We start from the raw sequence: 27,014 nt of genomic DNA, 5'->3' as shown, positions 1-27,014 counted from the left end.
GCGGAAGGCATACTCACGTCCATCCCATCCTTTGAGAATATCCGATCCCAAACCGGCTTCTCCGCATCCCAAGTCGTAAGCATGCCCTTGTACTGTCAGCTCCAACACGCATGCCAGCTTACCCTCTCAAAAGCCCTTCGGTACGCAATCCCGCTCAAGTCGCGACACTGCTCGATTTCGTCCGAGACGTAGACACGCCGGTCTGTGCGCGAGCGGACGACGGCGTTAGGGAAGAGTCTGCGAGTCAGCTTACAATGAACCCCACACAGCTGCGACGAGCCCCCAAATACATTCGATTAAGAACATGAATGGGGCTGATGAAGGAGACTTGAGGGAGGAAGGGGGCTGCGGTGCGCTGCGTCGCTCGTGCGACACTCGCTGCGAGGGGGTACACCGCCCGGACGGGGAAGACACCAGGGGTTGGTGAAGAGAAAGCAGAGGAATCACGGACTCACCTCGGATCCCCATCTTGACCCACTACGCCTGCTTTTATCGTGTAGGCCCCGTTGTCGAGGACGAGGACCGGGGTCGGCATTGTGGATGTGGGTCTGTGGGTGCTTGTTGACAAAGTGTCGAAATCACCACCTCCACTTTGTGCTTTGGTCATCTTGCTCAGAGTGGAGGTTGGCATTTGTGTCCGCTCATCTTGGTGGTCAGTGCGGGGTCTCCACTCCCCACCCGTCGATAGCTGCTGAGATGAGCAGCTGATGCATGCATCAGAGGAGCCAGGAAGAGAACGCAGAGACATGAAGAACGGCATTATACATGGACTTAGGTATTGCAAAATCTACACTTGGACGTACTCGCTGGCCGTGTCGTCCCTGAGGGCCAGTTCGAGCTCGACGCTCTCGACGCGCGGCAGGAACTCGTCGTACTTCTTCTTCTCCTCCTCGGTCGGGTCCTCGACCGCGCTCCACGCGCGCTCCACGTCCTTGCAGCACGCGAGCACAATCTTGACCAGGTTCTCCGCGCGATCCCGCTCCTGCACCGCCAGCATCCGCTTCTCCTGCGCGACCTGCAGCGCCTCGTGCGCCGCGAGCAGGCGCTGCTCGGCCGCATCCCGGTCGGCGCCGGGGTGCACTGCCGCCTCGCTCGCGTGAGAGAGCTCGAGCGAACACTCGACAGCCTTCTCCTCCTCCTCGTGCGCGGCATCGGCTGCAGTCCGGGCGGCCTCGATCGCCATGGACAGAACAGCGCCGTCGGACAGGATCGCGCCTGGCGTTGCGTTGGCGAAAAGGGAGCGGAGGTGGTGCTCAGCAAAGATGGGCTGGGTCTCCTTGGCGTAGTGCTTCGAGACAACGCGGCCCTTGGCGTCGGGAAGCAGAGTCGAGCGAGCAAGGTTGACGACCTTGCTGGGGTCGCAGGCGGCGAGACGCTTCGGCTCGAAGCGAGCGAGCACGAGGCGAGTGATCGCTCCAGCGAGCAGAGGTCCCTCGCGGGCAGCACTAGTACGCGCGCGGCGCTCGAGTTCGTTAACGCGCTGAATGTCAGTTCATTTCCAACAGCAAGATAACTCACGAATTGAAGAGCGCCGACGGTAGAAGTGGCCTGCTCCTCGCGCTTCGACACTATCGACAGGCGAATCTCCAGCTGCTCCTGCTCCTTCGCGGCCGCATCGATCTGCGCCTGCTGCTTCTTCAAAGTCTCCTCGAGGCTGGCGTTGCGTGCGATCTGGTCGTCCAGGGAGGCCTGCACCGCCTTGACCTTATTGGCCAGCTGGTCGATTTCTCCCAGCCTGCCCTCAAGCTTGGCTGCGACCAGAAGCTGAGCATCGAGCGCCTTCTGCTGATCGGCTAGCCGCGCCTCGAGGGCTGCAAACTCCTTCATTTTGTTCTCGAGCGATGCAATTTTGGAGATGGAGCGGCCGACGTCGCTTTCCTGAGACTTGAGGCGGCCCTCGAGGCGCTGTTCAAAGGCTTGCGAGGCGGAAGTGGCGGCGGAGAGGCGGTTGTTGACGTCGTTCGTGAGAGCAGTCACACGCTCGTCAACGGCCGACTCACTGGCAGCGATCATGGGTCCAACGCGAGAAACCTCACCGCGAAGAGCGGCAAGGCGGGCTTCTAAACCGTCCTGCTCGTCCTCGATGCGCGAGGCCCAAGCGTCCTGGTGCGAGGCCTGCTCAGCAGCACGTGCTTCCACGGTCATGAAAGTCTCCATAGCCGCCTGCAGGGACGTGTTCTGCTCTCCCATCCTCATGTCCACCTTGCGGTCCTGGGCAGCAAGCTGCGCGTCCAGCTTGGACTGCTGTGAGTCAAATTTGGCCTGCTGGTTCAGCAGCTGCGCCTCCAGCTTGTTCCGCTGAGCAGCCAGGTGACCCTCGAGCTTGGACTGCTGCTCCGCAATCTTGCCCTCGACCTTGCCCAGCAGCTCCTTGTACTGAGACTCGATCTTGGCCTGGATTTCAGCCTGCGACGGACCGGCGGGAGCCGGCTCGGGAGCACCGTTGACGTTCGAAACGGACGCTTTCCTGGACGTCGGCGGCTTGCCCTCGAGGGCGTGCAGACGCTTGAGAATCTCCGCAGTCTGAGGTCAGTTCAGCATCACCAATGGGCAACTGACCTTGTTCTCGTCCCTCTCCTTCGGCTTCGCTGGCTGGGTCGCCTGCTGAGGCGTCCACTCTGGCACTGCCTCTCCGGGCTTTCGCGGGTGGATAACGTGGTTGCCCAGCTGGATCCCACCCTTGGGGACCTCCTTGGTCTTCTTCTCCTTCTTCTCCTTCGAGCCCTTGGCACTCCTGCCCGAGATGCTCGCGGCAACGCTTCCAGCGACGCTGCTAGCGTCATCGTCACGCTCGCTCCAATCCTTGTTGGAGCTGGTGAGAGCAGCAGCCGTCAGCAGGTTGCTAACGGGGGTCTGGGGGGTGGTGGCCGCGTTCATGGCGCTGTCCTGGGTCTCGGGGACGGGCACAGACTCGGTGCTGGCGGCGGTGGCGGCGGGGACGTCCTCCTTCTCGGCGGCAGGGGTGACGGGAGTCTTCGAAGCTTCCTCCAGCGTGGGCGTCTTGGGCTCGGAGGCTTCCTCGGTCTCCTTGGTCGCAACTGGCTCCTCGATCTTGGAAGCGTCGGTGTCCTTGGCGGCTGCAGGGGTCTCCTCAACGGTCTTGTCAGTCTGAGACGAAGACTGTTCCTTGACCTCGGGCTCGACAGTGGGCGGCGGCGTGTCTTCAAGTTTCACCTCAGCGGCCTCGACGTTCACAGCAGGAGTGTCGCTCTTGATCTCCGGGATCTCCTTGATCTCCGGGACTTCGCTAACCTCCTGCTCCTTAACTTCCTTAGAGTCAACGAGTGTGTCGGTCGAAGCAGCGAGGGAGATCGGAGCCTCGTGGCCCTTGGGGGAGATCGCGCCCGCATCGGTTTCACGCTCGGCTGCGGGCTCCTCGGGCGTCACAGTGCCAGATGCGCTTGCACTTGCATTCGTACTGGCGCTGGCGCTGATGCTGGGGGCACTGGGCGTACCGGGCTTGCCAGCGGCGGAGGCGGGTCGCGAGCGCGCCTTGAACGGGGAGGGCGTGACGGGCGTGGGAGGAGCGTTAACCCTCGTTGAAGGCGCTCGTGGGGTGCGAGTGCCAGGCTTGGCGTTGGGACTGGGCTTGCCCAATGTCGACGACGGCTTGCGCTGTGTCGGAGGTCGGTAAGCGCTAGAACGGTCGACAGAGGGGCTGGACATGGTAGCGACTTGGCCGTGAAGCGAGCGAAGCAGGGGTGGTGGGAAGGGAAGGACCCTCTGGTGCTGCAAAGAGGGGAGGGGGGCAAAGGGCGAGGAGACTGTGGTATCGGGCGAGGGGGTCTAGATATCAACGAGGAACGGAGGAGCGAGGGGAGGGAGTGTGTGGGTGAGGGCAGAGATAGCGAGAGATGAGATGAGGGAGTGACGGGAGTGACTAATGGGAAGCTCGTGCGTGTCTGGTGAGGGGACGAGCGTGTGACTGTGCGAGAGTGTGCAAGAGTGAGAGAGAGGAGGACGTGTAGGTGGCGTGGGCCGGGCGGGTCGGTGTCCGTGCGGCCCCTTAGCGCGATGGAGTCGGACGTGGACAGGGCGAGCACAGGGGAGTGTGAATGATCGTGTTCCGGTCGTGTCGCGCGCCGAGATTAGTTGAGTCTGGGTGTGAGTCTGTCCACAGCGAGAGAGAAAGAGAGAGATGAAGCGAATACAAGAAGCATGCGTCGCAAGAGGGAGGGGAGGATCCGGCATGCTAGTAGACGAGGCTGCATCGGAAGTGATGGGTATGCAATTGTATTAGTGTCGCGTCGAAAAGGAAAGATAGACGCGAGGTAGGGCCCGCTCAAGGGGCCGTCACAAGGGACCGCCTCGGCTCAGCCGGTAAGGGTCTCACCGGACGGGCGGGTCAACGCGTCCGTAACGCTGTGTCCTTGTGGCACGACTGCTACTACTGGTTCCTGTAATTCGATACCCTCTCCAGCCAGTGCAGCCTGATTCCCGATCCCTGCAAGCTCTACACATCGATGCATACCGTCTCGTCTCTACTTGTACATGGTGATATCTTCTTCCATCTGTTACAGGCTCTCGGGCTCGTCCACAAGCGTCTCCTGCAGATTGCTGTCCGTCTCCTCCAGCACACCCAGGCTCTCCTCCTCCGTCTCAGTCATACTATCCTGAGCACGGAGCGGAGGCTTCTTGGCAAAGCTCAGCGACGTCTGCTTGCTCTTGTCCTTTGCGCCCATCGCCAGCTTGCCCCTCTTTGGCTTGTGCGCCTCAATGTCATCGACACGGTCAAAGAAGCTTGTGCTCTTCACCGAGTCGAGCGGCTTGGCCGTGCCTCCGGGGCGCGCGAACGGGTTGGATGCCGGCGGCTTCTTCGCGAAGGGATTCTTCGGTGCCTCCTTGGAGAACGCTGGCTGGAGACTCGGCAGACTCGGGAGCGACGACTCTGCCTCGCGTTTCCGCTTGACCGGCGGGCTGGTGAACGACTCCTCGTACTCGGCAGCCTGCTCCTCCATATCGTCCAGAAGCATCGCGCTGTTGTCACCGGCGTACTCGTCTTCCGCGTCAGGGGTCTCCGGGATGAACGTCTGAGCAGACGCCTGGGGTGTGTGCGCACGGGCGTTGCCGTTGCCTTTGCCAGCGAAGGAGCGCTTGCGGGTCGACGGCGCAAAGTCTCCAAACTGCCGCTCCACTCGCTCGCCTCCGTTGCTCTCCCTTGGTCGCGGCGCGGTGTAGCCGTACTCCCTCACCTGACGTACTGGCTCCCGCTCCTTCGCCTCCTTCACCTTTGCAATGCGCTGCTGGAAGCCAGGGAGGTGGTAAAAGGTTGCCAGCTTCATGGCGGCGTCCAGGGTAGAGGTCGAATGCATGAGCCGCGTGAGGTCCAGCGCACGGGCGAGCTGATCAGCCTTGCACGCACCCTGCACGAGCTGGAGCAGCTCCTTGTCAATGTTGACCGTGCGCTCGCGGCTCGGCTCGGCAGTCAGGTTGAGCTCCACAGAGCTGCGGGCCACGCTCTCTTCGAGCTGCGCCTGCGCATTGTCGAGACCAAGAAGCGGCATGCGGAGGTCGAGCTCCTGGATGAGCGGACGAGGGAACCACGGCTCCTTCTCGAATCCCTTCAGAATGATGCAGTTGAAGTGCGAGTCGGTGACACCGACGGGCCAATAGGTCTCCTTCTTGGCAGCGTCACGAAGCATCTCGGCGTCAAAGAGCGGCACCCAGCGGGCCTGCCCCGGTCTGCGGAATCGGTCGAGCACGCTGAGCAGTCCGTCCGAGTCGTAGATGACGGGGGCACCAAGGTTGTTGATGCCCGCCCACGTGAGGGTGACCTTTCGCGGCAGAAGGAACGCGGCCCTCCTGGACGACGTCGTATGAGTCAATGTCGAGAAGCGAGTAGTGCAGGTTCTGGCATCCGTCGAGCGTCGTTCCTCCCTCACGGTGGATGATGAGCACCGACTCCTTGCCGGCGACCATGGTGACGACGTCCTCTCCTAACCGCCACATGTAGCGCTGGATTCCACCAGCCGAGAAGAAGCGCACGAAGCCGCGGCTCGTAGCGACCACGACAGCACCCATGCCGTTTGCAGGTCCGCCGGCAGCAATCGCTACCGGCTCCTCTCCGTCAAGAAGGTTCACTGTCCACTCCGCGGAGCTTCCCCACGAGTCATAGGGTCGGTAGTGCACGACAGATGGCGTACCTAGCTCCTTGTCAGATGGGGCAGCATACGCGATTCCCTGCTCGCCGAGCGAGGCCATCGAGTACTTGTTGTGGTCGCTGAAGTGGTATCCGCGGCGAGCGGACGTGTCATGGAACTCGACGTTGACGACGTTGTGCGTCTCCTGGTCGGTCACGTCGACAACACCAATCATGTTGAAGGCTGCTTCATTAGCACACTTCAGAAGGGCGCAACTCACCGAGATAGCGCTTCTTCGATCGCCACTCCGTCGCACCAGGAACGAACGCGGGCTGCGCCTTGGTCACATTGACAACCTCTGTTCGCCCCTTGGTCCACTTGTCCTCGCTGTCATCGATGGCTCCGAGGCCGCCGTCGTCATCAACGATCCAGTCATCGCCGAGATCCTCTCCGAGGTCCTCTCCCTGGTCATCCAGATCGTCATCATCTCCGAACAGTCCGTCATCGAGGAGCTTGTCGACCTTCTTCGCGACCGCGGCGTCCGAGAGAACAGGCGAGACCTCGTCGGAAGGAACAGGCTCCTTCCATCGGTTAAAGCTACCGTCGAGAGCCGTGAACGCGATCATGTTGTCTTTCGGCGACCACACGAGACCAGAGACCTCCCCGTCCTCGTAAGTGTACCTCGATACGACCTGGCGGCCCTCGGTCTTCCACACAATGATCTCGTTGCCAGCGGCGGTGGCGAGGTACTTGCCATTCGGCGACCACGCGAGCTCGCTAACGGGGCCCTTGTGGCCATCCTGGCTGAAGGTAGGAAGCTTGGCCCATCCGTCCTTCGCGATAATACCGATGTCGTTGGTGCGGAGGGGAACGGCGAAGTAGTTACCGCTGGGGTGCCATGAAACGTAAGTCGACGACTGCGAGCTGTCTTGTCAGTTTCGATACCTTCCAGGAAACTCACTCAACGTCGGTCTGGCCGATGATGCCCTCCATAATCTTGACGCAAGCGGGCGCAGTGCCGGTGGTGTCGTAGATCTTGATCTTGCCATCACATCCGGCGGTGACGAGGAACTTGCCCTCCGGGTCCCATGCAGCAGAGCGGACAGGCTTGATGTTGTCGCTGAGCAGGGACACCTTCGTGGTGTCACGGACATTGACAATCTTCACCAAGAGGTCACTGGAGTCAGCAGATTTCGAGGGGTCGACTCACTCGCTACAAACGGCCACCTGCTCTCCCTTCTGGTCCATCGCGACCCATCGAATGGCTACTCCTGGCGAGCGCGTCACATAGCCTTCAAACTCGTTGGCGGGGTAGGTGAAGAGGCGCGCGACATTGTCGGCGCTGGCAGTGACAAGGTGGTCCTTGCTAGCAGTGAGAGAGGTGATAGCATCGGTGTGGTTGTCATGAAATCCCGGCTCAGAATCCGGGTCCGCGACGTTGTGAATGCGGACCAGACAATCCGTGCCGCCCGTGAAGATCGTCCTGCATGTCAGCGCCGAAGCCTTCTGAAAACCCACGATCCGTCAGGCGAGAAGGCCACCCTGGTGATACCAGCAAGGTGGCATGGGATAGTTGTAATGGCGTCAGCGGAAGCCTCTGCCATGGTGTCGGTGCGAGAGAGCTGGTGGTGCTGGGGATGGGAGAAATCAACCAGACGCGTTCACCAACAACAAACGCGTCGACAAGACTTGATAACGGAACCAGGCACGACCGTGTGTGGCCACGTGGGCTGCTGGTGAAATGACACCGATTATTTTCGCGATTGTCACGGGTGATAGTGAGGATGCATGAACGGGCACGTCGACGCGCGCTCTAAAATCTACCAGACGGAACTAAATTAACGCCGCCGCGTGGCTATTGGTCGATCGACACTCCCCTCAAACCTCGTGCGGTGAGGAGCATGCATGACTCGGAACTCAGGGGTTTGTTTTGATCGTCAGGCCAAGATCGCGAGTGTTCGCGGTATGCTTGATGCCTGGAAGAGATTTGGTGAGGATATCGGCTCTCTGCTCATCGGTAGGGATGTAGCGAAGCTCGATGATCTTGTCCTCAACCTTCTCACGCACGATGTGGTGCTTAATGTCTATGTGCTTCGACCGTGCAAAGACAGTCGGATTGTTGCCCAATCTCAAGGCAGCCTCGTTGTCGATGTTGACGACAGTGGGGCCGAGAAGTGGCAAGCCGAGCTCGGAGAGTAGGGCACGGAGCCACACTACCTCACGAGTTGCTTCGGCTGGGGCAACATACTCAGCTTCCATAGTGGAAGCTGCTGTGCTCCCCTGTCTTCGCGAGCACCAGCTAACTAGTCCGCCGAAGAGGAATACACAGTACCCTGTAGTTGAGCGACGCGTTTGCACACATCCAGCCCAGTCCGAGTCAACGAAAAGTTGGAGTGGATCTTCAGTACCGCCAAGAGTCAGGACGAGATCACGAGTGTACCTCAAGTACGCTAAGACTCGGCGTGCCAAAGCCAGATGCTGTTCCGTGGGAGCGCAAGCACTACGACCAAGGTAAGAGACAGCGAATGCAATGTCGGGGCGGGTGCGACCACTAAGCCACAGCAGTGCACCAACAAGTTCCTTGTAGATCTTCGCGCGAGCAGGGACTGCGTCTTCAGCCACATTGCTCGGCGCGGGTAGCTCCCCTTGAGGGAGAGGAGCGTACTTGCCAGACTTGATGTTCTCAGCCTTGAAGCGAGTCACAAGCTGGTCGATGTAGGTAGCCTGGGAGAGGTGAATCGTCCGCTCAGAGCGATCACGTCCGACCTTCATCCCGAGAATGTGCGTAACCTCCCCTAGATCAGAGATCTTCCAGAAGCTTGAGAGGGCTTGGACGACGATGTCAGCCTCGTGCTTGGTGGAGGTCGCGAGAATAAGATCGTCCACATATGCCAAGAGGAAAGCTGCTGGGGTACCATCGGAGTTCCGAAGGACGTAGACTCCCCAGTCAGATTCACAGCGTGTGAAGCCGAGCTGCTGTAGAGCTTGCATCAGCTCAAGCCACCAGGCGCGGCCAGATTGCCGAAGGCCGTAGATGGTCTTGTGTAGACGAAGGCAGTCCATGCCAGGGGTCTCGAGTTCAACGCCGTCGGGGGCAAGCAGGTAGGTCTCGATGTCGATGGTGCCATTGAGGTAAGCACCTTCTACGTCGGCTTGGCGGAGCTCTAGGTTGTAGCGAGCAGCGATGCTGAGGATGAGGAGCAAGGATGTGCTGCGACCAACGGGGGCGTAGGTCTCCTCGAAGTCGACACCAGGGATCTGAGAGAAACCGCGGCCAACAAGTCTTGCTTTGTACTTGACGACGTTGCCATCTGCATCGCGCTTCCGTTTGAATACCCACTTAGCAGTGACTGCTTTCTTGTGCTTGGGTAACTTGGCTTCGGACCAGGTGCCTTTGCCAACGAGATTGTCGATCTCCTTCTTCATCGCCTCAATCCATTGCTCAGCGTCAGGCAAGGCTAGAGCTTCAGCGACAGTCTTAGGATCTTCGTCGTAGAATGCTTGCTCAGCTGCAATGGAGGCCAGGTGATGGGTCTCCTCCCCTTCGACGATAGAGTTGGTGATCGCCACAGCTGAAAGCTGGGGGTGTCGATAGGGTGCAGGCACTGCGTCAGTCTTGGGCTCGACGGAGCCGCGATAGACAGGAGGGGCAGGAGGAAGCTTCTCACGAGGGGCGTGAGTCGGAGAGAGGGAGATGTCTCGTGATACAGCAACCTCACGGTTGTGTTCTACGAGGACAAGCCATGCACTGGCCCGAGGTGAGAAGCAGAGAATACGGCACTTGACTCGCTTCGGGACAGTGAGGTCTGATTTGTGGGTTGGTTGATTCTTCGGTGCAGGGCGAAGGACCAGGGCATAGACGACAAGCCCATATTCAAGTAGCTTGACGACGTTCAGGGGGCGACTGGACCAGTATTGCCATGGGGTCTTGTTCTCCTCGTTCTTTCTTGTAACGTTGAGGACCATGTTGGCAGCGGTGCAGGCGTACTCCCAGTATTCGTGGGGCAGGCCAGCTCCGATGAGCATGCAGCGGAGCATGGTGGCCATGTAACCATTGAGGCGTTCAGCTACGCCATTGAGTTCGTGGACGTAGGGAGGAGAGACTTCGTGAATGATCCCTTTGGACGTGAACCAGTCTTGAGCCTCTCCGCTTGTGAACTCGGTTCCTCGGTCGGTCCTAACGAAGGCAACTCGAATCTGGCTGTGTAGTTCGAACTGCAAGATGGCCGCTTTGAGTTGGGGAAATGCCTTGGTCTTGTCCGACATGGGGAAGGCAAGTCGTAGGCCAGTAAAGTCGGTTACGAAGCCAAGCCAATACTGGCATCCATTGATGGATGGTTGCATCATGCCTTTGATGTCGGCATGGACACGCTCCCCTGACTTGGAACCTCGGGGACTGGTACTCTTCTTTGGTAGAGCTTGTCCACGGGCTTCCTGGCAGGTGTCGCAGGCTGCAAGCGTGAAACGGTCACGCCGAAGAGCTGCCAGTGAGACGTCACCAAGGAGCTTGTCCTCTGCAGCCTTGAGTAACGTGGAGCGTCCAAGGTGGCCGAGCTTCCGGTGAAGCTGGAACAGTGGCGAATCGAAGCCAGCTGGCAGGGTGGCCGTCATAGAGGAGAGGGTGCCATGCTTTGGGACCCAAGTGTGGAAGCGGCCGCCGAACATGCCTTGGGCACGCTCGATGGCAATGCTCGTATCACCGTTGAAGAGTTTGCGGCCCATGGTGTCGAGGATCCAGCCAGTGCGTTCGAGGGCAATGTCGGAGATGACATTCTCCCCTAACACTGGTGCGTAGTAGACATCAGGGATGGTGATGACGTCCTTGCCGTGTTCGAAGGTGAGAGTTCCGATCTCTGATGAGTCGAAGAACAGAGTGTTGCTGCTGCCAACCTTGAAGCGGCGAGGAGGATCAACCTTCACGATGGAGCGTAGAAGGGATCTGTCGGCCACGACATGGTGAGTCGCGCCAGTGTCGATGATGAGGGGAATGCACTCAGAGTCGTGGGAGACTGAGGCAAGGCTGCTGGACTCGTAGGATGTGATGGCCGAGAGATGAGCAAGGGCACTGAGGTTTGATATGCCGTCGTTGGATCGAGGCGTACGCTTCTGCTGGAAGCTGTATTCGAACTCCTGGATGGCCTTGCGAGAGGGCAAGCCTGCGGCCTTGCGGCGGCAGTCCGCGGTGTTGTGAGAGTCGCGCTCACAGTGAGTGCAGAACATGCCAGTCTGGGCATGCTGCTGTCTCGAGGAGTTGTTGCGCGGCTGCTTGTTGTTCTGGTTTCGATGATTGTTGTCGTTGGAGCTGGAGCGGTTGCCATTGTTGCCGCCTCCGCGTTTGGCGCGAGAGCGCTTCTTCGCCTTGTCGAGTCCGTCCTTGCTGACAAGAGCCGAAACTGCGGGTGTGTTGGTGGAAGCAGCAGCACGTTCATTCTGTCGAGCAATACGATCGGCCTTCTCAGTCACAAGACGAGTGAAGTGAGCCCAGGTCTGCTGATCGACGGGGAAGGCTCGGAACTCAGATCGAAGAGGCTCTTCGAGAGATCGGTGAACGGAGTTGAAGAAGGTTTCAAGTCGTTCCTTCTCGGAGATGGGTGCCTCGATGTCCTCCAGTTCACTGCAGATGTCGTTGAAGGACTTGAGGTGACCACGCATCGACTCGGGCAGCACGTTGCTGAGGTAGAGGTTGTTGAGTCGAAGTTTGAGGGCTGACTTGCGTTCAGCCGTGTCCAGACGGAACTGGGTGCACAGAGCTTCGAAGATGTCATGCGCGGACCACAGCTGCTTGTACTGGCTGAGTACAGAGCGCTCGACAGTCGAGTAGATGGCACCGCGAGCGACGTTCTCGGCCTTTTGCCAAGAGGTCCAGGCAGCACGGAGAGTTTGGGTCCATGCGCCAAGGCGTTGATCGTCGTTGGGCTCTAGCAGGCCGGCGTAATGGCCAGTAGGGAAAACGATCTCGTGGTCGCCTGGGACGAGAGGGTCGACAGCTCGACGGTTGGGCTCGGCAAGGAGTCCAAGCACAGCTGCGTGTGCGCCGTGATGGATGAGGTAGGCGGTGATCTGCGTCTCCCATTGAACGAAGGAGTCCATACCACGAAGCTTGGTGATGGAACGCAGGGCCGAGGAACCGGAGCTGTTGTCGTCGGTAGACATGGTGTCGTGTGTGTCTGTTGTTTAGCAAGGTACTCTACCGTCCGCTATATATACAGCGATCACGGTGGACAGCTAGCCAGTGGCTGCATAGCCGTCGGCACTGGTCAGCAGTGCGAATTAGTGCATCACCGTATTGGTGGAAAGTCGTCGCCGAAAGGCGGAAGAGCGTCGCCTTTTCGGCGGAATGGAAAGCATGCATGTCCGTCGCTGTTAGAGCGGTGTGGTACGACAGTGGCTTATGCGCTCGCCGTGGGGCATCACGTCCACGGGGCAGCATGTCGTGCATGCAAGTGGGCCATAGCGTCGAGACGCCATGGCTGGCTGACCTTGCACGGGCCGCCACTGGGGCTGCCACGTGGTGCCAGAGCACGTGAGGAATGAGAATAGGTTGGATGCCCGTAGGCCGAGTGGGGCCCGAAGGCATTGGGTGTTTGGAAGCACGTGACTATTGCCGGCGGCCGAGTATGACCGTCTGTTACGGCGCCGGGTCAAGTCACGTGGTTGCAGTCGGCCCAAACATTGGCACCGACCGCAGACTTACCAGGTCACGCCGCTCACCGGTTGCTGGGCATTTGGTGAGAGGGGGGCAAACCTCCGCAAAGGCAGGGCCGAAGCACTTCACACGGCGAGCGGTTTGTTGATCCCCCCTTGTCGGCGCTGGGGTGAGAGGCACGATCCCTACCATGGACCTGTAGAGCCATAAGGGCATTGCACACTGCGCACTCTCGTGGTGTAAGTCAAGTATGGTGGGTGGATGGGTGGATATTGTGACTCTTAATCTGTCACGGGTGATAGTGAGGATGCATGAACGGGCACGTCGACGCGCGCTCTAAAATCTACCAGACGGAACTAAATTAACGCCGCCGCGTGGCTATTGGTCGATCGACAGCGATCCGACGGCCGGTTCAATGGTTCAACGTTCAGAAAATGTCCAGAACGGCGTCTTGCATCGTCGACAACAACATCTAGACACACTACAAGGCTGTTCTGGGGTTAGCTAGAACAGAGAAATTGAACTGCCGACCATGCTTTCCCGTTTTTCCGCCGCTGTCCGCCTGGCGCGCCCCGCTTTCACCCCTGCCCTCCGCTCCTTCGCCTCGACACCGATCTCAAAAGCCGAGGAGGCCGAGTCACCAGCACCTCCGGCTCCTAAGAAGGCTGCCCGTGGAAGTGAGGTTCTTTAAATGTGCCTTGAACCTTAGCTAACAGCGACAGTTTCGTCATTGAAGGAGGGAACGAAGATGGAGGGGCTTTCGGTCCTCAAGGACAAGGAGGACCCGGTAGCTATGGCGGACGACAAGTACCCGGATTGGCTCTGGAAGCTCCTGGACGACCCGGCGGCTGCCAAGGCGAAGGAGGGCGTGAAGGAGGGCGAGTTTGACTTCCACGCCGAGCGCAAGCGTCTGCGCACTCAGTGAGTTGGCGGGTACATAGCTGATATCTAACTCTTCGCAGGAACCGTACCAACATCCGGGCCGCCAACTTCCTCAAGACCACTTAATGTACGATATATGCATACAACATAGCATTGGACGCGACTCTAGACCGATTCGTGGCTCTATAAAGGACAGAAGGGAGGAATCGAAGTGAGATCAAGATTACGGTGGGGGTATATTAGTCGTTGACCTGGACTATGTGTCGGCAGTCGATTATGCCAAAGCTGCGTTTGAACTAGGGCGAAGCGCCAGATGTCCTCCCCTTATCCTGTGGAGTCGGGGGTCGCTCGCTGCCTGCGCGGTCTCCAACAGGAATCCGGGTGGACTCAAAAGGTCGAGCGTGAAGGTCAAGCGCATAGCGCTGGTGGTATAGCTCCGCTCAACACGATGGCGTCGGTCGTCTACACCATCCCTCCCCTGATGCCGATCCTGGCTGCGAGTTGTCGGTACTGCTGCGTGGCCAGCGTCGACGTCCGCACCCAGTAAATGACGAGACAGACGATGAGGAAGAGCAGGTTGGCGGTCTGAGGTTAGCTAGAGCCCGACACGCCGGGGTCTTGATAACTCACGACAAACTCGTAGAACTCTCTCTGTTCTAACTTGACAACCTTGCCGCATGATTCCCAAGCCGGCACCTCGCCCGGTGGATTGGGGTCATCCTTCTTGTCCGCTGGGATACAGTGCAGCAACCTGCGATTTCCGAACGGTTGACAGAACGGCTGGCCCAGCTGAACGTTAGCAGCTGTAACAGGCTCGAACTAGCTTCACTTACATCATCTGCGGGACACGGTTCGCACTCGCCGAAGGGGCGACAGACGAGATCACTCGCTGGATGAGGGACGTAGTTTGGTCGCTTCGAGTCAGCTGCTTGGGCAACTGCGAACAGCGCTAGAAATAAGAAGAGAGCAGCAAGTCTGGGGTCAGTTCAATGGAGCTGCGAATAACTTGCATACCTTGTCCGTAACCTTGCAAGCATCGGGGAGTGAGAGTGGTGCACGAGATGACGATTCCAGCAACTCGGACATGCATGCATCATTGACCGGTCCTGCGATGACCTCCACGCCACCGGGACCTTTTGGGCGCGCGCTGGGTGGACGATAGGCGTGCGTGTTGCCACAGGCTGCTGGTTTTGGTTCCGTCATGGCTCAGTCGCACTGTCGTCAGCGCTGGTTGACTGAGGTCACACATTGAGCCGGCTCAGTCACCATCCTCGAGCATCCCCTCATTGTCTACCACTTGCTTCATCGCCATCACCAGCTCCGACAACAGCTAACCACTGCGGATCTGACAATATGGCGTCCACTAAGGCTCCGGTTACAATGGCCGGAAGCGGTCTCAAGGTTGGTAGAAGCTACCGTCGTGGTCCATCGGCAGCTGACATATCAGACCTACTACAGGAACAAGATCGAGGCGGCGGAGCACGAGATCACGAAGAAGACCCAGAACCTGCGACGATTGGAGGCCCAGCGCAATGCCCTCAACACCCGAGGTAAGCTATCTCTTCGGTGGGGAAGCTGACAGCGCAGTGCGCCTTCTCCGCGAGGAGCTGCAGGTGCTGCAGGAGCCGGGAAGTTATGTCGGCGAGGTGATCAAGGTGATGGGCAAGAAGAAGGTTCTCGTCAAGGTGCAGCCCGAGGGCAAGTACGTCGTCGACTTCTCCCCCGACATCCCGGCGTCTTCCCTCACCCCGAACCTGCGTGTAGCTCTGCGCGCCGACTCGTACCTCCTCCACTCGATTCTGCCGAACAAGGTCGACCCGCTCGTCTCGCTCATGATGGTTGAGAAGGTGCCTGATTCGACGTATGAGATGGTTGGTGGTCTGGACAAGCAGATCAAGGAGATCAAGGAGGTCATTGAGCTGCCCGTCAAGCACCCGGAGCTGTTCGAGTCGCTCGGTATCGCGCAGCCGAAGGGTGTCCTTCTCTACGGTCCTCCGGGAACTGGAAAGACGCTGCTCGCGCGTGCGGTTGCTCACCACACCGACTGTCGCTTCATCCGTGTGTCTGGTTCCGAGCTCGTGCAGAAGTACATCGGAGAGGGATCGCGAATGGTGCGCGAGCTGTTCGTCATGGCGCGCGAGCACGCTCCCTCAATCATCTTCATGGACGAGATTGACTCGATCGGTTCCTCGCGTGGTGGAGAGGGCGGCGGCGGCGGTGACTCGGAGGTGCAGCGCACGATGATGGAGCTGCTGAACCAGCTCGACGGCTTCGAGCCGACCAAGAACATCAAGGTCATCATGGCGACGAACCGTATCGACATTCTCGACTCGGCCCTGCTGCGACCAGGACGTATCGACCGCAAGATCGAGTTCCCGCCCCCCAACCCGGAAGCGCGTATTACGATTCTCAAGATCCACTCGCGCAAGATGTCCCTCCAGCGCGGCATCAACTTCCGCTCTCTCGCCGAGAAGATGGGCAACTGCTCCGGCGCCGAGGTCCGCGGCATCTGTACCGAGGCGGGCATGTATGCGCTCCGCGAGCGCAGGCAGTATGTTGGACAGGAGGGTGAGTTTAGCATCTGATGTGCGGTAACTGACAAGCACAGACTTTGAGATGGCGGTCGCCAAGGTGTTGAAGCGTGGCGCGGAGAGCAACACGTCGGTCAACAAGCTGTTCAGCTAAGAGCATAGAGTAGAAGCAGGATGTTACGATTGCAGTGTATTACGGTGTCGGTGGCTAAGGGCCGTGCAGCAGTTCGAGCGGGCTGTTTAATTGGCTCTGATCAGGCAGGCGTGCATCTTAAGAACGACCCATATTGCTTCGCTACGTGCAGCAAGTCCAGCAGCCGCACTGGGATAGAGCACTGAATACCTGGTACCGTCACTCAGACCCAGGAGATGAGATGAAGGGAGCTGTGGCGCAGAACCATCGGACTGCCAGATCTACTCGGCACCCAACCGGGGACAGGAACACTTGGGCCGTCGACGGACATGGAGCGGGCGGGTCAACATAAGGTCGTCGCTTACGATGACCAGCTATGCAATCAGCGTCAGCCTCATCTTCTCGGCTCCACTCATGCAGTGTCAGTTTCCTCGTCGCCTCGCTTCTCTCGTCTCCTCCCGTCGTGCTCTGGGGATCTACTCGCTGCCCCAACTCGTACTCGCACGTGCTCACGTATGCTGTGTGCGATGCAATACATGAATCCTACATTCTAAACAATCCCGAAACCCAGATGTTGGTTGTTTTTTAAATTAGTTGGCAAAAGCCTGGTGGCCCGTCATGGCCTTGCCGAGGATGAGGCCGTGAATGTCATAAGTGCCCTCGTACGTGTTGCAGACCTGGAGGTTGGCCTCGTGGCGGCCGACGTGGTACTCGTCCGAGCACGCGTTGCCTCCAAAGATGTCAAGGAGGACACGGGTGTGGTAGAGCGCCTGTCCGCAGTTGTTGCGCTTCATCATGGAGATCTGGTCGGGGCAGTAGTTGCCCTCGCCCTTGAGGCGGCCGAGCTGGTAGGAGCCGAGGAGGCCGAGGGTGCTAGCCGTCGAGGCGTCGACGAGCTTCTTCTGCACGAGCTGGAACGAGGCGAGGGGGCGGTCGAACTGCTTCCTCTCGAGCGCGTAGGCGCGGGCGCGGGCCGTGGCGTCCTCCAGAGCGCCCATCACGCCCCACGAGATACCGTAGCGCGCACTGTTGAGGCAGGAGAAGGGGGCGCCGAGGCCGTTCGACTTGGGCAGCAGCGCGCCCTCGCCCACCTTGACGCTGTCCATGAAGACGGAGCCGGTGACGGAGGCGCGGAGCGCGAGCTTGTGGGCAATCTTCTCGGTGCTGAGGCCCTCCATGCCGCGCTCGAGGACGAAGCCGCGGACCTTGCCCTTCTGGCCGTTCTCGACGACACGGGCCCAGATGACGAACACGTCCGCGTGGGGCGCGTTCGAGATCCACGTCTTGGAACCGTTCAGCTCCCAGCCCTCCGGCGTCTTGGTCGCCGTCGTCTCCATGCCGGCGGGGTCCGAGCCGTGGTTCGGCTCAGTCAGGCCGAAGCAGCCGAGCCACTCGCCAGAGGCAAGCTTGGGCAGGTACTTCTCCTTCTGGGCCTCGGTGCCGAACTCGTTGATCGGGTGCATCACCAGCGAGGACTGCACGGACATCATCGAGCGGTAGCCAGAGTCGACGCGCTCGACCTCGCGCGCAATCAGGCCGTAGGCGACGGACGAAGCGCCCGCACAGCCGTAGCCCTTGATCTCGGGGCCAAGGAGACCGAGCTTGCCCATCTCCTTCATGATCTCCGGGTCGTACTTCTCAGTACGGAAGCCCTCGGTCACGCGCGACATGAGCTCGGTCTGCGCAAAGTCGCGCGCGGTCTCCTGAATAGCCTTCTCCTCGTCGGTCAGGAGAGACTCCATGTTGAGCGGGTCCTGAATGTCAGCTGGAGTTCCAAGATGGCAGCGGGGCGTTGGGGCTCACCTCCCAGTTGTACAGAGCGAACTCTGAATCTGTCAGCGCACTGCTTTACTTGGTTGCCAAAGCTCCGCCGCTGCTCCGTCTGCTCTCGGGGCAGATGGAGCGGCGGTAAGCGAGCTAGGTTACTCACTGGCCATGCCACGAACGCTCATGGCGCGGGCGGAGGTGATGGCGTTGACAGCGGGACGGACGGCAGCGAGGCGGACCATTGTGCTTTGTTTGTGTTTGAGAGGTGGGGAGAGGGTTGAGAGGAAAAGTCGAGAAGAGCTGAAGTATATGAAGCAGCGAGGGCAGCGTGTGTGTGTGTGTGTGGATCTGGGTTCGTCGTCGTCGGGAGTATGATGCCGCGGACATGTCATGTCACTTTGCCGGACCCTGAGGACGGGGTCGTCGGCACTCGCCGGCGAGAATAGCTGACCTTGGCGAGATATCCGAGCATTGACGAGCACCCGTCGCCAATAACAGCATCCCCTTGCTCCTCCCCCAAGCAGATCTACACGTGGGGTCTCCCCGCGAGGCCCGCGACCGGGTCCTCCGAAGCTCGTCTGCGCTGAAGGAGCGACTCAGCGTGCAGCTCGCAAGTGGGCAGGGGCCCTCTCATACGCCTGTGCCTCTCGGCATCCCGGAATTCGCATTCGCCGGATACCGAGCTATCTGACGCTCGTTCCCTCGCCCAGCTCGCTATACGCTGCCCTATCTGTCGGCTCCAGCGAGTGCAAAGAGAGCACACGAGCTGAACCAAATATCATACGACCGCAACAGCCGCATGCCGCAGCCTCTTTTGGCCCAGAACATGCTTCTGCCGCACGATCCGCACATCCCGGAGGTCGCCGTGCCGATTCGGCCGTGGGACCGATAGATCGGCGCAGCCCTCTGCCTGCCACGCCTTGAAGGTTCATCATCAGCTCATGTGGACATGTGCGCCGCCTGTTCGGATATCAAAATACATTGGTGTACAACCGATAGTGCCCAGAATACTGTTATCAGGAGCTCCGGAGGGCCGCTGGAGCGTCGATGAAGGCCGATGTGGGCCGAAGCTGTAGTGTCGGCTGGCCGTTCACTTCGACTGAGATTGCCTAAGCGTCATCGCTTCGGCCGCTGTGTGGCCATGTGCGGACAATTTATGGTCCTTGGTGGGGTGGCCTGGCGTTAGCTCATCATCAACCGTTGTTAGCTCACGCTGCAATTCCTCTTAGGCGCTCTCATCCTCATCGTCCTCGTCCTCGCTGTCGTCGCTCGCCTCGTCCTTCTTCGCCATCTCCATGAGGCGCGCAGCCTTGCCCTTGCCGTACGCGACCTTGCCACGGTCCTCCTTCTGCTTCTCGGCGTCACCGACGGCGTCCTTCCACTCTGTCAAGAGCTCGTTGAGACGCAGCTGCGCCTCACGGAGAGCCGGCGTAGCGGCCTCGTAGTACGCATTCGTGGCGCTGCGGTCCGACTTGCCCGGCGTGAAGTCGACGGACTGGGACTTGGTCGCGGGAGTGGAGCAGGTGATGCCCTCTGGCGGGGCGACGGCGTAACTGAAGGAGATGGACGGCATGGCTGTTGTTGTTGAGCGGAGTCGAGATGACGTCGAGCTCGAAAATTCGGGTGGAGGATGAGACTCTGTGTGGCATCATGTGCGCGCAGTTTCTAAAGTAATCCGCAACCCTAATTGATCACCTGGTTGCCCATTAGCCCTGTTCTTAATCGAGCTCCGAGGGAAATAACAGGTCCGGAACTTGGTGCGAGCACGGGGCGGGAGTAAAAATTCGTCTTTACGTCGAGGGTTGTAGGAAATAGCCCAGCGACGTCAGGCCTTTGCTTCATCGCATAACCCACGACCCAACGACCAGTGAGTACCCAACCTTCCCGTGCTTCTCGATGATGTTCGTCACCACGATATGTTAGACTTCAGCAGGAGTTTAACTCCACAGTTGACAAACTATTTTTGACGCTGAGAGATCCCATTGCGCACGACGCTTCCAATATTGCTGTTAGCTGACCTCAGACACCACCTCAACCATGGCGCCGGTCGCGGTTCCCAAAGTTGAGGACCTGTCCCTAGAGGACAGGGAGAAGCAGGAGGCTGCTGCCGATGCTGCTCCCGCTCAGGCTGAGCCGAAACCTGACGAGAACGGCGATGAGCACGACTCTGACGACGACGACGAGGCGGAGGGCGAGGGCGGAGAAGGAGCGTCTGGCGCGGCCAAGAAGAAGAAGAAGAAGAAAAAGCCCAAAAAGAAAAAGACGGCGGCGGTGCAGTCTGACCCACCGCGTGTGGGTCTCACCAAAATCTTCCGGAGCGGCGTGTTCCCCGTCGGCGAGGAGGTCGAGTACAAGAACGACACGACGAGCCGCATCACGTCCGAGGAGATGCGCGAGAAGGAGCGTCTCGCGCAGGGCGACCCCAGCACGAACTACCAGAACATCCGTCGTGCGGCCGAGGTGCACCGACAGGTGCGCCAGTATGCGCGCAAGCACATCCGGCCCGGCATGAAGCTGATTGACATTGCCAACATGATCGAGGACGGCACGCGCGCGCTGGTCGAGGAGGACGGATTCGAGAGCGGTATCGGCTTCCCGACGGGACTGTCCATCAACGAGTGCGCGGCGCACTACACGCCCAACCCGGGGGACACGAAGGAGCTCAAGCAGGGCGACATCATCAAGGTTGACTTTGGCGTGCACGTCAAGGGCCGTATCGTGGACAGTGCGTTCACGCTCAACTTTGCCGACCCCGAGTGGGACACGCTGCTGCAGGCGGTCAACGAGGCGACCAAGACGGGCGTCGCCGAGGCGGGCGTCGACGTGCGGCTGTGCGACATTGGCGAGGCGATCCAGGAGGTCATGGAGAGCTACGAGGTCGAGATCGGCGGCAAGACGCTCCCCGTCAAGAGCATCCGGAACCTGAACGGGCACAGCATCACGCCCTACGTCATCCACGGCGGCACGGCGACGAGCCACGGCAAGTCGGTCCCGATCGTGAAGCAGTTTGGCGAGCACAAGGACACGACGCGCATGGAGGAGGGCGAGTACTTTGCCATTGAGACGTTTGGCTCCACGGGCCGCGGAAAGGTGTATGAGGACGGCGTGTGCTCTCACTACGCGCTCTCCCCGCAGATGCCGGAACACTACACGCTGCGCCACCAGAGTGCGAAGAACCTGCTCAAGAGCATCAACAAGAACTTTGGCACCCTCCCCTGGTGCCGCAGGTACCTCGAGCACGTCGGGGAGAAGAACTACCTCCTCGGCCTCAACGAGCTCGTCCGCCAGGGCGTCGTCGCAGACTACCCGCCCCTCGTCGACCCCGAGCCCGGATGCATGACCGCGCAGAGCGAGCACACCATCCTCCTCCGCCCGACGTGCAAGGAGATTGTCTCCAAGGGCGACGACTACTAGTTGCGCATCTGTAGAAAACACACCACCTCCTCTTAAGTTTCGATAGGCCCGAGGGCGCAGCGCAGCAAGCAGCAGCCAGTTGTACCATAGTGTTCTCATATGCAGATTATTACATTAGCCCTAGCCCCAGCGCCTCTGCCTCTCCTCTCACCACGAGAGCTCGGCGAAACCCCCGGTCTATCCAAACATGTACCAGAGCAGGAAGAGGATACACGCGGCCGCAACGCCGGCGATGATGTACTGATCCCTCCTCCTCCGCGTGCCAATAGCAGCGATGAGCTTGTTGATGCCCGGGATCTGATTCGCGACTCTCCCCATGCGCGCATTGATGTTGCGAATCGTAGCGCTGTCCTCGAAGAAGGCCTGGCGCGTCGCCTGCGCCGTTGCCGTGATCTCGTCAATCATGCGGTGGCTCGCATCAATGTGGTCCCGGTCGGCCAGCAGGGCTTCCGTCTGGCTCGCGCGCGCGGCCTTGCAGCTGTCAATGTCTCGGCGGACACTGCCCAGCAGATCGGATTTCGCGAGCGCCGACTCGATGTTGCGCTTGATCCGGGTATAGTCGCGCCGGTAGTCGTCGAGATTTGAGCGATGGCGCGACAGCGCGTTCTGCATGCTCGTTGATGGCGGGGTGGGGCCGTTGCAGTGCGAGGACAGGTCGGAGAGCGCCTGGTCCAGCTGGTTGTTAGCTCGACAGGTCTCTGTACAGCTCGACAACACATAGCCCCTTGTCGGACAAAGGGAACAGGCCAAGGGAGACACCCACCTTGTCAAGCAACTCCTCCACCTCCTCCTCCACCAGTCTGTACCCGCCCACACCCTCCTCGGCCGCCTCTACCCCCGACACGCCCCCTCCGCCCGCAATGTCGGCGCCGATTCGGGAATAGTTGGACAGCTTCGTGTCGAGCGCACTCTCGAGCGCGCGCGTGTGCCGGATCGCATTGTCCCAGGTGGACATGGTGTCGATAAGTCACTGGTGCGGGAGAGCAGATGAGCAGGAAGTTGTGTTAAGGAGAAGAAATGGAAGTCGTAGCTGCCAGGACACTTGCGCGGGCGCGGGAGGGCTGCGCAATAACACAGCCTGGTCTTGAGGATCGGCAGTCGTGCGAGTCTAGTTTCGGTCGTGGGTTTAGCTGCCCTTAGATTGCAGAGAAGGCAGTAGAATAGCCTGTGGCGGTCAGTCATGCAAGTCCAGTGAAGAGAACTGTTTACTCACTCGCTGCTTTGCCCGACGTTGATGCGGTTATGATGTAGGTGTGCTGTGTCGACAGCAGTCGCGAGCGATAGATGCCTGGTGGCCACGCCAGGAACAGCGTCAACTGCAATGACGCATGGCAAAGTGGGCGGAGTGAATAAGGGACGATCAGTAATTCCACGCATCGCTCATGTTGTGCACCTGAGTGGCCAGGTGCCAGCGCGACTACCCTATGGCGTGTCGCTGGGTGTTTCGCGTTCTTAGCCGGCAACCTTACAACCTGCACCTCATCTTCTCATAACGACCAGGTCACGACCAGACTTTCACGACCAACCCTAAAACCGCCAGAATCATCTTGCCTTGACGGTTCGTTAGACCTGGCGCCACGATCTTTGGAAGGACACGGCGTTGCACACGACTTTAAGGGCGGAAGACTCATTCGACTGGACATCATGCTGGTGCGCTCGGCGATTGGCGCCGCGCTCCTCGTCGCTGGCGTCGTGCAGGCTACCGCCCTCACGGCGCTCATCAATGCGAACGAACGTAACTGCTACTATGCCGACGTGGACGGAGCGGGCGAGAAGGTCGGTGAGTATAGAGTTCCGAGCTTGATCGCGACAGCGATCGACCGACCACTAGACGAGGCGCTGCTTCTGCCATCGCGCTGTTCTCACGCGACTATGTCTGCGGGCCATCACCGCAATGCTTCAGAGCTTTACAGCACACGTGAATGCTGGACACTGCCGCTGCACAAGCTATCATCACATCTCTTGTGAGACCACAGCTGACGACAGGCTTCTACTTTGCCGTCCAGTCCGGCGGCAACTTTGAGATCTCGTACTCTGTCATGGACCCGAAGGACAAGGTCATCCTCGAGGGCGACAACGAGCGCCAGGGCGACTACATCTTCACGGCCAAGACGGTGGGCGAGTACTCGTTCTGCTTCAACAACGACGCGACGGACAAGCTGATTGATTTCGAGTACGTAGCGAGGCTTCCTAAGGAGGCCGAGCGAGTCGGAGCGATCTTCGCTGGTCCTTCGCCATGGTCCCGCCCTGGCTCTGGTCTTCTGGATCCTCGGGCCGCGACAACAAGGCTTCGGGCCCCGTCGTCGCCTTCGGCTCCTCCGTTCGGCCCCAGCTAACAACACAGCATCATGGTCGAGTCTGAGCCCCGGCGCGTGCTCCCCGCGTCCCAAAAGCCGATCAACGAGCACACGTCGGCCCTCGAGGAGTCCTCGTACAAGCTGAACGGGATGCTCACGACGATCCAGCGCACGCAGAAGTACTTCCACACGCGCCACCACCGCAACTACTCCACCGTCGTGAGCACGCAGTCGCGTCTCTTCTGGTTCACCATTCTCGAGTGTTTGGCTGTGGTGGGGATGAGTCTGTGAGTAGCGAGCGCAGCGAGCGACGAGCGGCGAGCAGTAGCTGGAGCGAGCGGAGCGAACGTCGAGCGGCGAGCGGCGAACGGAGTGAACCCTCAGGGGCGAGCTGCGACAGACGAGTGGCAGATGTGCCGTGTGCCGCGAGGGAGCGCAGTGGGCTGTGGGATAGGGAAGAGTGGAGTGGCCGATGAGCTGCGGAGTTGGTGTTCGACGATGGCTGACTATCCGCAGGGCCCAGGTCTGGATCCTCAAGACGTTCTTCTCGCGCGGCGGATCAAGACGGTTCAAGGTGTAGTACAGAAGACAGAGCATACAGAGCATACAGCATGCATGGATAGTGGCGTGAGCGTGATGGAGCTATGGGTAGGAAGGGTATGGGACAAGAGGGGATATGGGGATAGGATACAACAAGATATTAGGACACGGCGAGGTCGCGCAGGAGTCGGCGGACCGTCTCGTCAGTGTCCGCCTCACCTGCCTCGTTCGCTTGAGCGGCGGCATTGGCGGCAGCATTGGCGGCCGCGCTGGTGGCAGCAGGAGCGGCAGGAGCGGCAGGAGCGGCAGGAGCGGCAGGAGCAGGAGCGGCAGGAGGAAGAAGAGACGCTGTCATAAACCGTCTTCCGCCTCATGCCCTCGCCATCGTATAGGCCCTGCGGCACGTCCCAGATCACCTGGCCCGGGGCGCCCATCCAGTCCCATCTCCGCGCCTTCTTGGGGATGGGCAGGCGCGCATTCGGCTCGATGAGCACGTCCCGGGCCGCTAGGGCCGTGACGATGCGGGCAATGTTGCTTGCGTCCTGGGGTTAGCTTGGGCCAGGGTCAATGCAGCTTAGACGCAGGGGAGGGAATGAAGGAGGGGACCGGTCAGAGGAGTGAGAGAGAAAGAGAGAGTTAGGAAGGAAGGAAGGAGAACAGTGAGGACAGGGAGGACAGGGAGGACAGGGAGGACAGGGATGTACTCACATCTATGCCAGAATGCTGCCGGCCATCAAACCGCCCCAGACCCATTACATCCAGCATGCCCGGGATATTGAGTGCGCGGGGGCCATCCCTGTCTTTCGGCGCACGTATGACTCGACCAGTAGTCACGCGCAGCCCCTTGTCCCGATCTGCAAGATACGTCGCGACCGCATTCTTGACATTCAAGTATCGGCCCTGGAAGTATGCCGGGTAGGACGGTGTGGGTGTAATGTGGAGTTGTTTCGGGACAAAGTCTCTGTTCATCCATCTATCAGCTCATCTCGCTCTCGCTCTCCCTAGAGAACTTTGAACTTTGGAACTCACCGGAGATCCCACGGTCCATCAGTCACCCACATCGCGCCCCTCAACCCGCCCCCGTCGTCTCTGAGACCCCACGAATCGAGCCAGTGCTCAAACCGCACGAGAACTTGGGGAAACGTCGGCGCGGCATCGACTGTCGCCTCTCTGTCAGCTAGAGTAGGGAGAAGCACCAAAAGCTCACCTGCTGTATCCCCGTCAAGTTTGTGCAGAACTCGCTCAGTTTCGGCCGCCACGTCGGCCGAACGTATGAGTGGAACGTGTCCACTGTCACTAGTCTGCGCGTCCTTTCGCCAGACTCGGAATCGTCCTCGGCCCATTGTAACAACACGACTGGGAATTCCTGTCAATCAGCTTTATGTACTCCTACGAACAGCTGTGGATCTAGAAGATCTCTGTAGCGTGACAAATTTCCCTACCTCTAGTCTCGAGGACCAAAGGATGAGTGTGCAGTGGACTTTGGACTCACAATAATCTCGTTCGGATAGTCGAACCCCTTGCCTCCCTCGCATGTCCCCTCCACGTCAAAGCAGAGATAGCTGAGATACGGCTGGCGTGGTGGTCGCACTGGGATTAAGGCGCGGCGCGCAGCCTCGGCAGCCTCGAGTTGCTGGTTGTACGCGTTCATGAGGCGTCTGGGCGTCAGCCATTCACTCAACTTGCTCTATCTCCATCTTCCCCCCTCCAGTACCTCCCTCTCCTCATCTCCTGCATCTCCTGGGTCTGCTTGACTTTGCCTTCAAATCGCATGTGTACGTCGGTACGTCGGAGAGGGAACTCATGAGGGTAGGGATGTTCGGTGGGAAGCCCCTGCGGTAGTCCGCGGGGACACGACGCTCCGCACAACAGAAGAACGTACCGGTACAGCGTCTCGCGCTTGCCTTTACTCTCCAGCCCCAATCTGGCCAACTCGCCCCTCATCTCGGCCGCCGTTGCGCGTTTGCTGGGCCGTTTCATGCCGCGTGACTTATCCTCATCTCGCTCTCCTTCCTCCCCATCCTCCCCTTCTCCCTCGGCTGGTACTTCCTCGGCTGGTGCTCCCTCATCCTCTGGACCGGTCTCGACTGTCGGTGTCGTCTCCGATGAGACCGGCTCGACGGCAGTGGAGGTGTGAATGGAGGTAGGAGTATCCGGCGGAACAGGGGGAACCGGGGGCTCGCTCTGCCTGCTCCAGATTCGCTTGAGCATGCTCGTATCGTTTGGCTGCGTGAATAAGTGGGATTACGAGGTTTATTGTTTGGCACCAAGGCTGACTTTTGACAAGGTGCCTCCACCCCTTCCCCTCCACTTCGTTCTCGTTCCTGAGACTGGCACAACAGCCTCGTGACACCTGGCACACTGGCACACCGGCACACTTCTCTGCCAGACTTCTGCAACAATGCTCCGTTTATCTCCTTCCCCTGCATGCAGCTCCTTGGTCCATTAAGAGTACATCACCGCACATTCAAATCACAGGCACCTAGCCAGTCAAGCGACAGCGCGGCCTCGCTCTCGCCATTACAGAGTCGTAAACCATTGTGCACAGGGCGCGGGCAGGGGCGGGGCGGGGGTGGGTGTCGACGACTCTGGTTTCGTAATTATTCGAGAGTGAGAGAGAGAGAGAGAGAGAGAGAGAGAGAGAGAGAGAGGGAAAGAGACAGCATCACAATCTATGGAACAAAGCGTACGCTTAGCCTTGTCCCCACCACCCCGTCGGATCTA

At 59.6% G+C, this 27,014-nt stretch overlaps 12 protein-coding genes across 12 annotated transcripts; 4 read left to right on the top strand and 8 right to left on the bottom strand.

Annotated features, from left to right (window-relative positions):
- Window positions 1-787: 787 nt before the first annotated feature.
- Window positions 788-3,666, bottom strand: A1Q1_06358 (Apolipoprotein A1/A4/E; the record flags this gene model as incomplete). The annotated part of the gene is made up of 3 exons (XM_014321472.1): window positions 788-1,480; window positions 1,519-2,505; window positions 2,560-3,666. The coding sequence occupies 3 exons, from the start codon at window positions 3,664-3,666 to the stop codon at window positions 788-790; spliced, it is 2,787 nt and encodes a 928-aa protein (XP_014176947.1).
- An 848-nt stretch (window positions 3,667-4,514) lies between these two features.
- A1Q1_06357 (uncharacterized protein) lies at window positions 4,515-7,684 on the bottom strand (the record flags this gene model as incomplete). The annotated part of the gene is made up of 6 exons (XM_014321471.1): window positions 4,515-5,802; window positions 5,903-6,323; window positions 6,361-6,968; window positions 7,042-7,200; window positions 7,291-7,446; window positions 7,599-7,684. The coding sequence occupies 6 exons, from the start codon at window positions 7,682-7,684 to the stop codon at window positions 4,515-4,517; spliced, it is 2,718 nt and encodes a 905-aa protein (XP_014176946.1).
- A 313-nt stretch (window positions 7,685-7,997) lies between these two features.
- On the bottom strand, window positions 7,998-12,233 carry A1Q1_06356 (Gag-Pol; the record flags this gene model as incomplete). Its single annotated transcript, XM_014321470.1, has 1 exon — window positions 7,998-12,233. The coding sequence occupies one exon, from the start codon at window positions 12,231-12,233 to the stop codon at window positions 7,998-8,000; it is 4,236 nt and encodes a 1,411-aa protein (XP_014176945.1).
- Window positions 12,234-13,258: 1,025 nt separating this feature from the next.
- Window positions 13,259-13,734, top strand: A1Q1_06355 (60S ribosomal protein l37, precursor (yml37); the record flags this gene model as incomplete). Its single annotated transcript, XM_014321469.1, has 3 exons — window positions 13,259-13,403; window positions 13,449-13,647; window positions 13,689-13,734. 3 exons carry the CDS (start codon window positions 13,259-13,261, stop codon window positions 13,732-13,734), a joined length of 390 nt encoding a protein of 129 aa, XP_014176944.1.
- A 336-nt stretch (window positions 13,735-14,070) lies between these two features.
- A1Q1_06354 (uncharacterized protein) lies at window positions 14,071-14,811 on the bottom strand (the record flags this gene model as incomplete). Its single annotated transcript, XM_014321468.1, has 4 exons — window positions 14,071-14,193; window positions 14,239-14,359; window positions 14,442-14,557; window positions 14,623-14,811. 4 exons carry the CDS (start codon window positions 14,809-14,811, stop codon window positions 14,071-14,073), a joined length of 549 nt encoding a protein of 182 aa, XP_014176943.1.
- Window positions 14,812-14,961: 150 nt separating this feature from the next.
- Window positions 14,962-16,293, top strand: A1Q1_06353 (26S protease regulatory subunit 6B; the record flags this gene model as incomplete). Its single annotated transcript, XM_014321467.1, has 4 exons — window positions 14,962-15,009; window positions 15,056-15,158; window positions 15,196-16,176; window positions 16,217-16,293. The coding sequence occupies 4 exons, from the start codon at window positions 14,962-14,964 to the stop codon at window positions 16,291-16,293; spliced, it is 1,209 nt and encodes a 402-aa protein (XP_014176942.1).
- Window positions 16,294-16,862: 569 nt separating this feature from the next.
- Window positions 16,863-18,281, bottom strand: A1Q1_06352 (Glutaryl-CoA dehydrogenase, precursor; the record flags this gene model as incomplete). Its single annotated transcript, XM_014321466.1, has 3 exons — window positions 16,863-18,026; window positions 18,076-18,098; window positions 18,203-18,281. 3 exons carry the CDS (start codon window positions 18,279-18,281, stop codon window positions 16,863-16,865), a joined length of 1,266 nt encoding a protein of 421 aa, XP_014176941.1.
- A 983-nt stretch (window positions 18,282-19,264) lies between these two features.
- On the bottom strand, window positions 19,265-19,612 carry A1Q1_06351 (uncharacterized protein; the record flags this gene model as incomplete). The annotated part of the gene is made up of 1 exon (XM_014321465.1): window positions 19,265-19,612. The coding sequence occupies one exon, from the start codon at window positions 19,610-19,612 to the stop codon at window positions 19,265-19,267; it is 348 nt and encodes a 115-aa protein (XP_014176940.1).
- Window positions 19,613-20,076: 464 nt separating this feature from the next.
- On the top strand, window positions 20,077-21,453 carry A1Q1_06350 (uncharacterized protein; the record flags this gene model as incomplete). Its single annotated transcript, XM_014321464.1, has 1 exon — window positions 20,077-21,453. One exon carries the CDS (start codon window positions 20,077-20,079, stop codon window positions 21,451-21,453), a length of 1,377 nt encoding a protein of 458 aa, XP_014176939.1.
- Window positions 21,454-21,630: 177 nt separating this feature from the next.
- Window positions 21,631-22,408, bottom strand: A1Q1_06349 (28 kDa golgi family snare protein; the record flags this gene model as incomplete). Its single annotated transcript, XM_014321463.1, has 2 exons — window positions 21,631-22,119; window positions 22,217-22,408. The coding sequence occupies 2 exons, from the start codon at window positions 22,406-22,408 to the stop codon at window positions 21,631-21,633; spliced, it is 681 nt and encodes a 226-aa protein (XP_014176938.1).
- A 967-nt stretch (window positions 22,409-23,375) lies between these two features.
- A1Q1_06348 (ER to golgi family transport-related protein) lies at window positions 23,376-23,789 on the top strand (the record flags this gene model as incomplete). Its single annotated transcript, XM_014321462.1, has 1 exon — window positions 23,376-23,789. The coding sequence occupies one exon, from the start codon at window positions 23,376-23,378 to the stop codon at window positions 23,787-23,789; it is 414 nt and encodes a 137-aa protein (XP_014176937.1).
- An 852-nt stretch (window positions 23,790-24,641) lies between these two features.
- On the bottom strand, window positions 24,642-26,501 carry A1Q1_06347 (uncharacterized protein; the record flags this gene model as incomplete). The annotated part of the gene is made up of 5 exons (XM_014321461.1): window positions 24,642-24,842; window positions 24,999-25,251; window positions 25,320-25,646; window positions 25,783-25,863; window positions 26,173-26,501. The coding sequence occupies 5 exons, from the start codon at window positions 26,499-26,501 to the stop codon at window positions 24,642-24,644; spliced, it is 1,191 nt and encodes a 396-aa protein (XP_014176936.1).
- Window positions 26,502-27,014: the final 513 nt, after the last annotated feature.

Source organism: Trichosporon asahii, assembly GCF_000293215.1.
Source record: "Trichosporon asahii var. asahii CBS 2479 unplaced genomic scaffold scaffold00075, whole genome shotgun sequence".
Classification (NCBI taxonomy): domain Eukaryota; kingdom Fungi; phylum Basidiomycota; class Tremellomycetes; order Trichosporonales; family Trichosporonaceae; genus Trichosporon; species Trichosporon asahii.
This window is presented reverse-complemented; position numbering and strand designations above follow the sequence as displayed.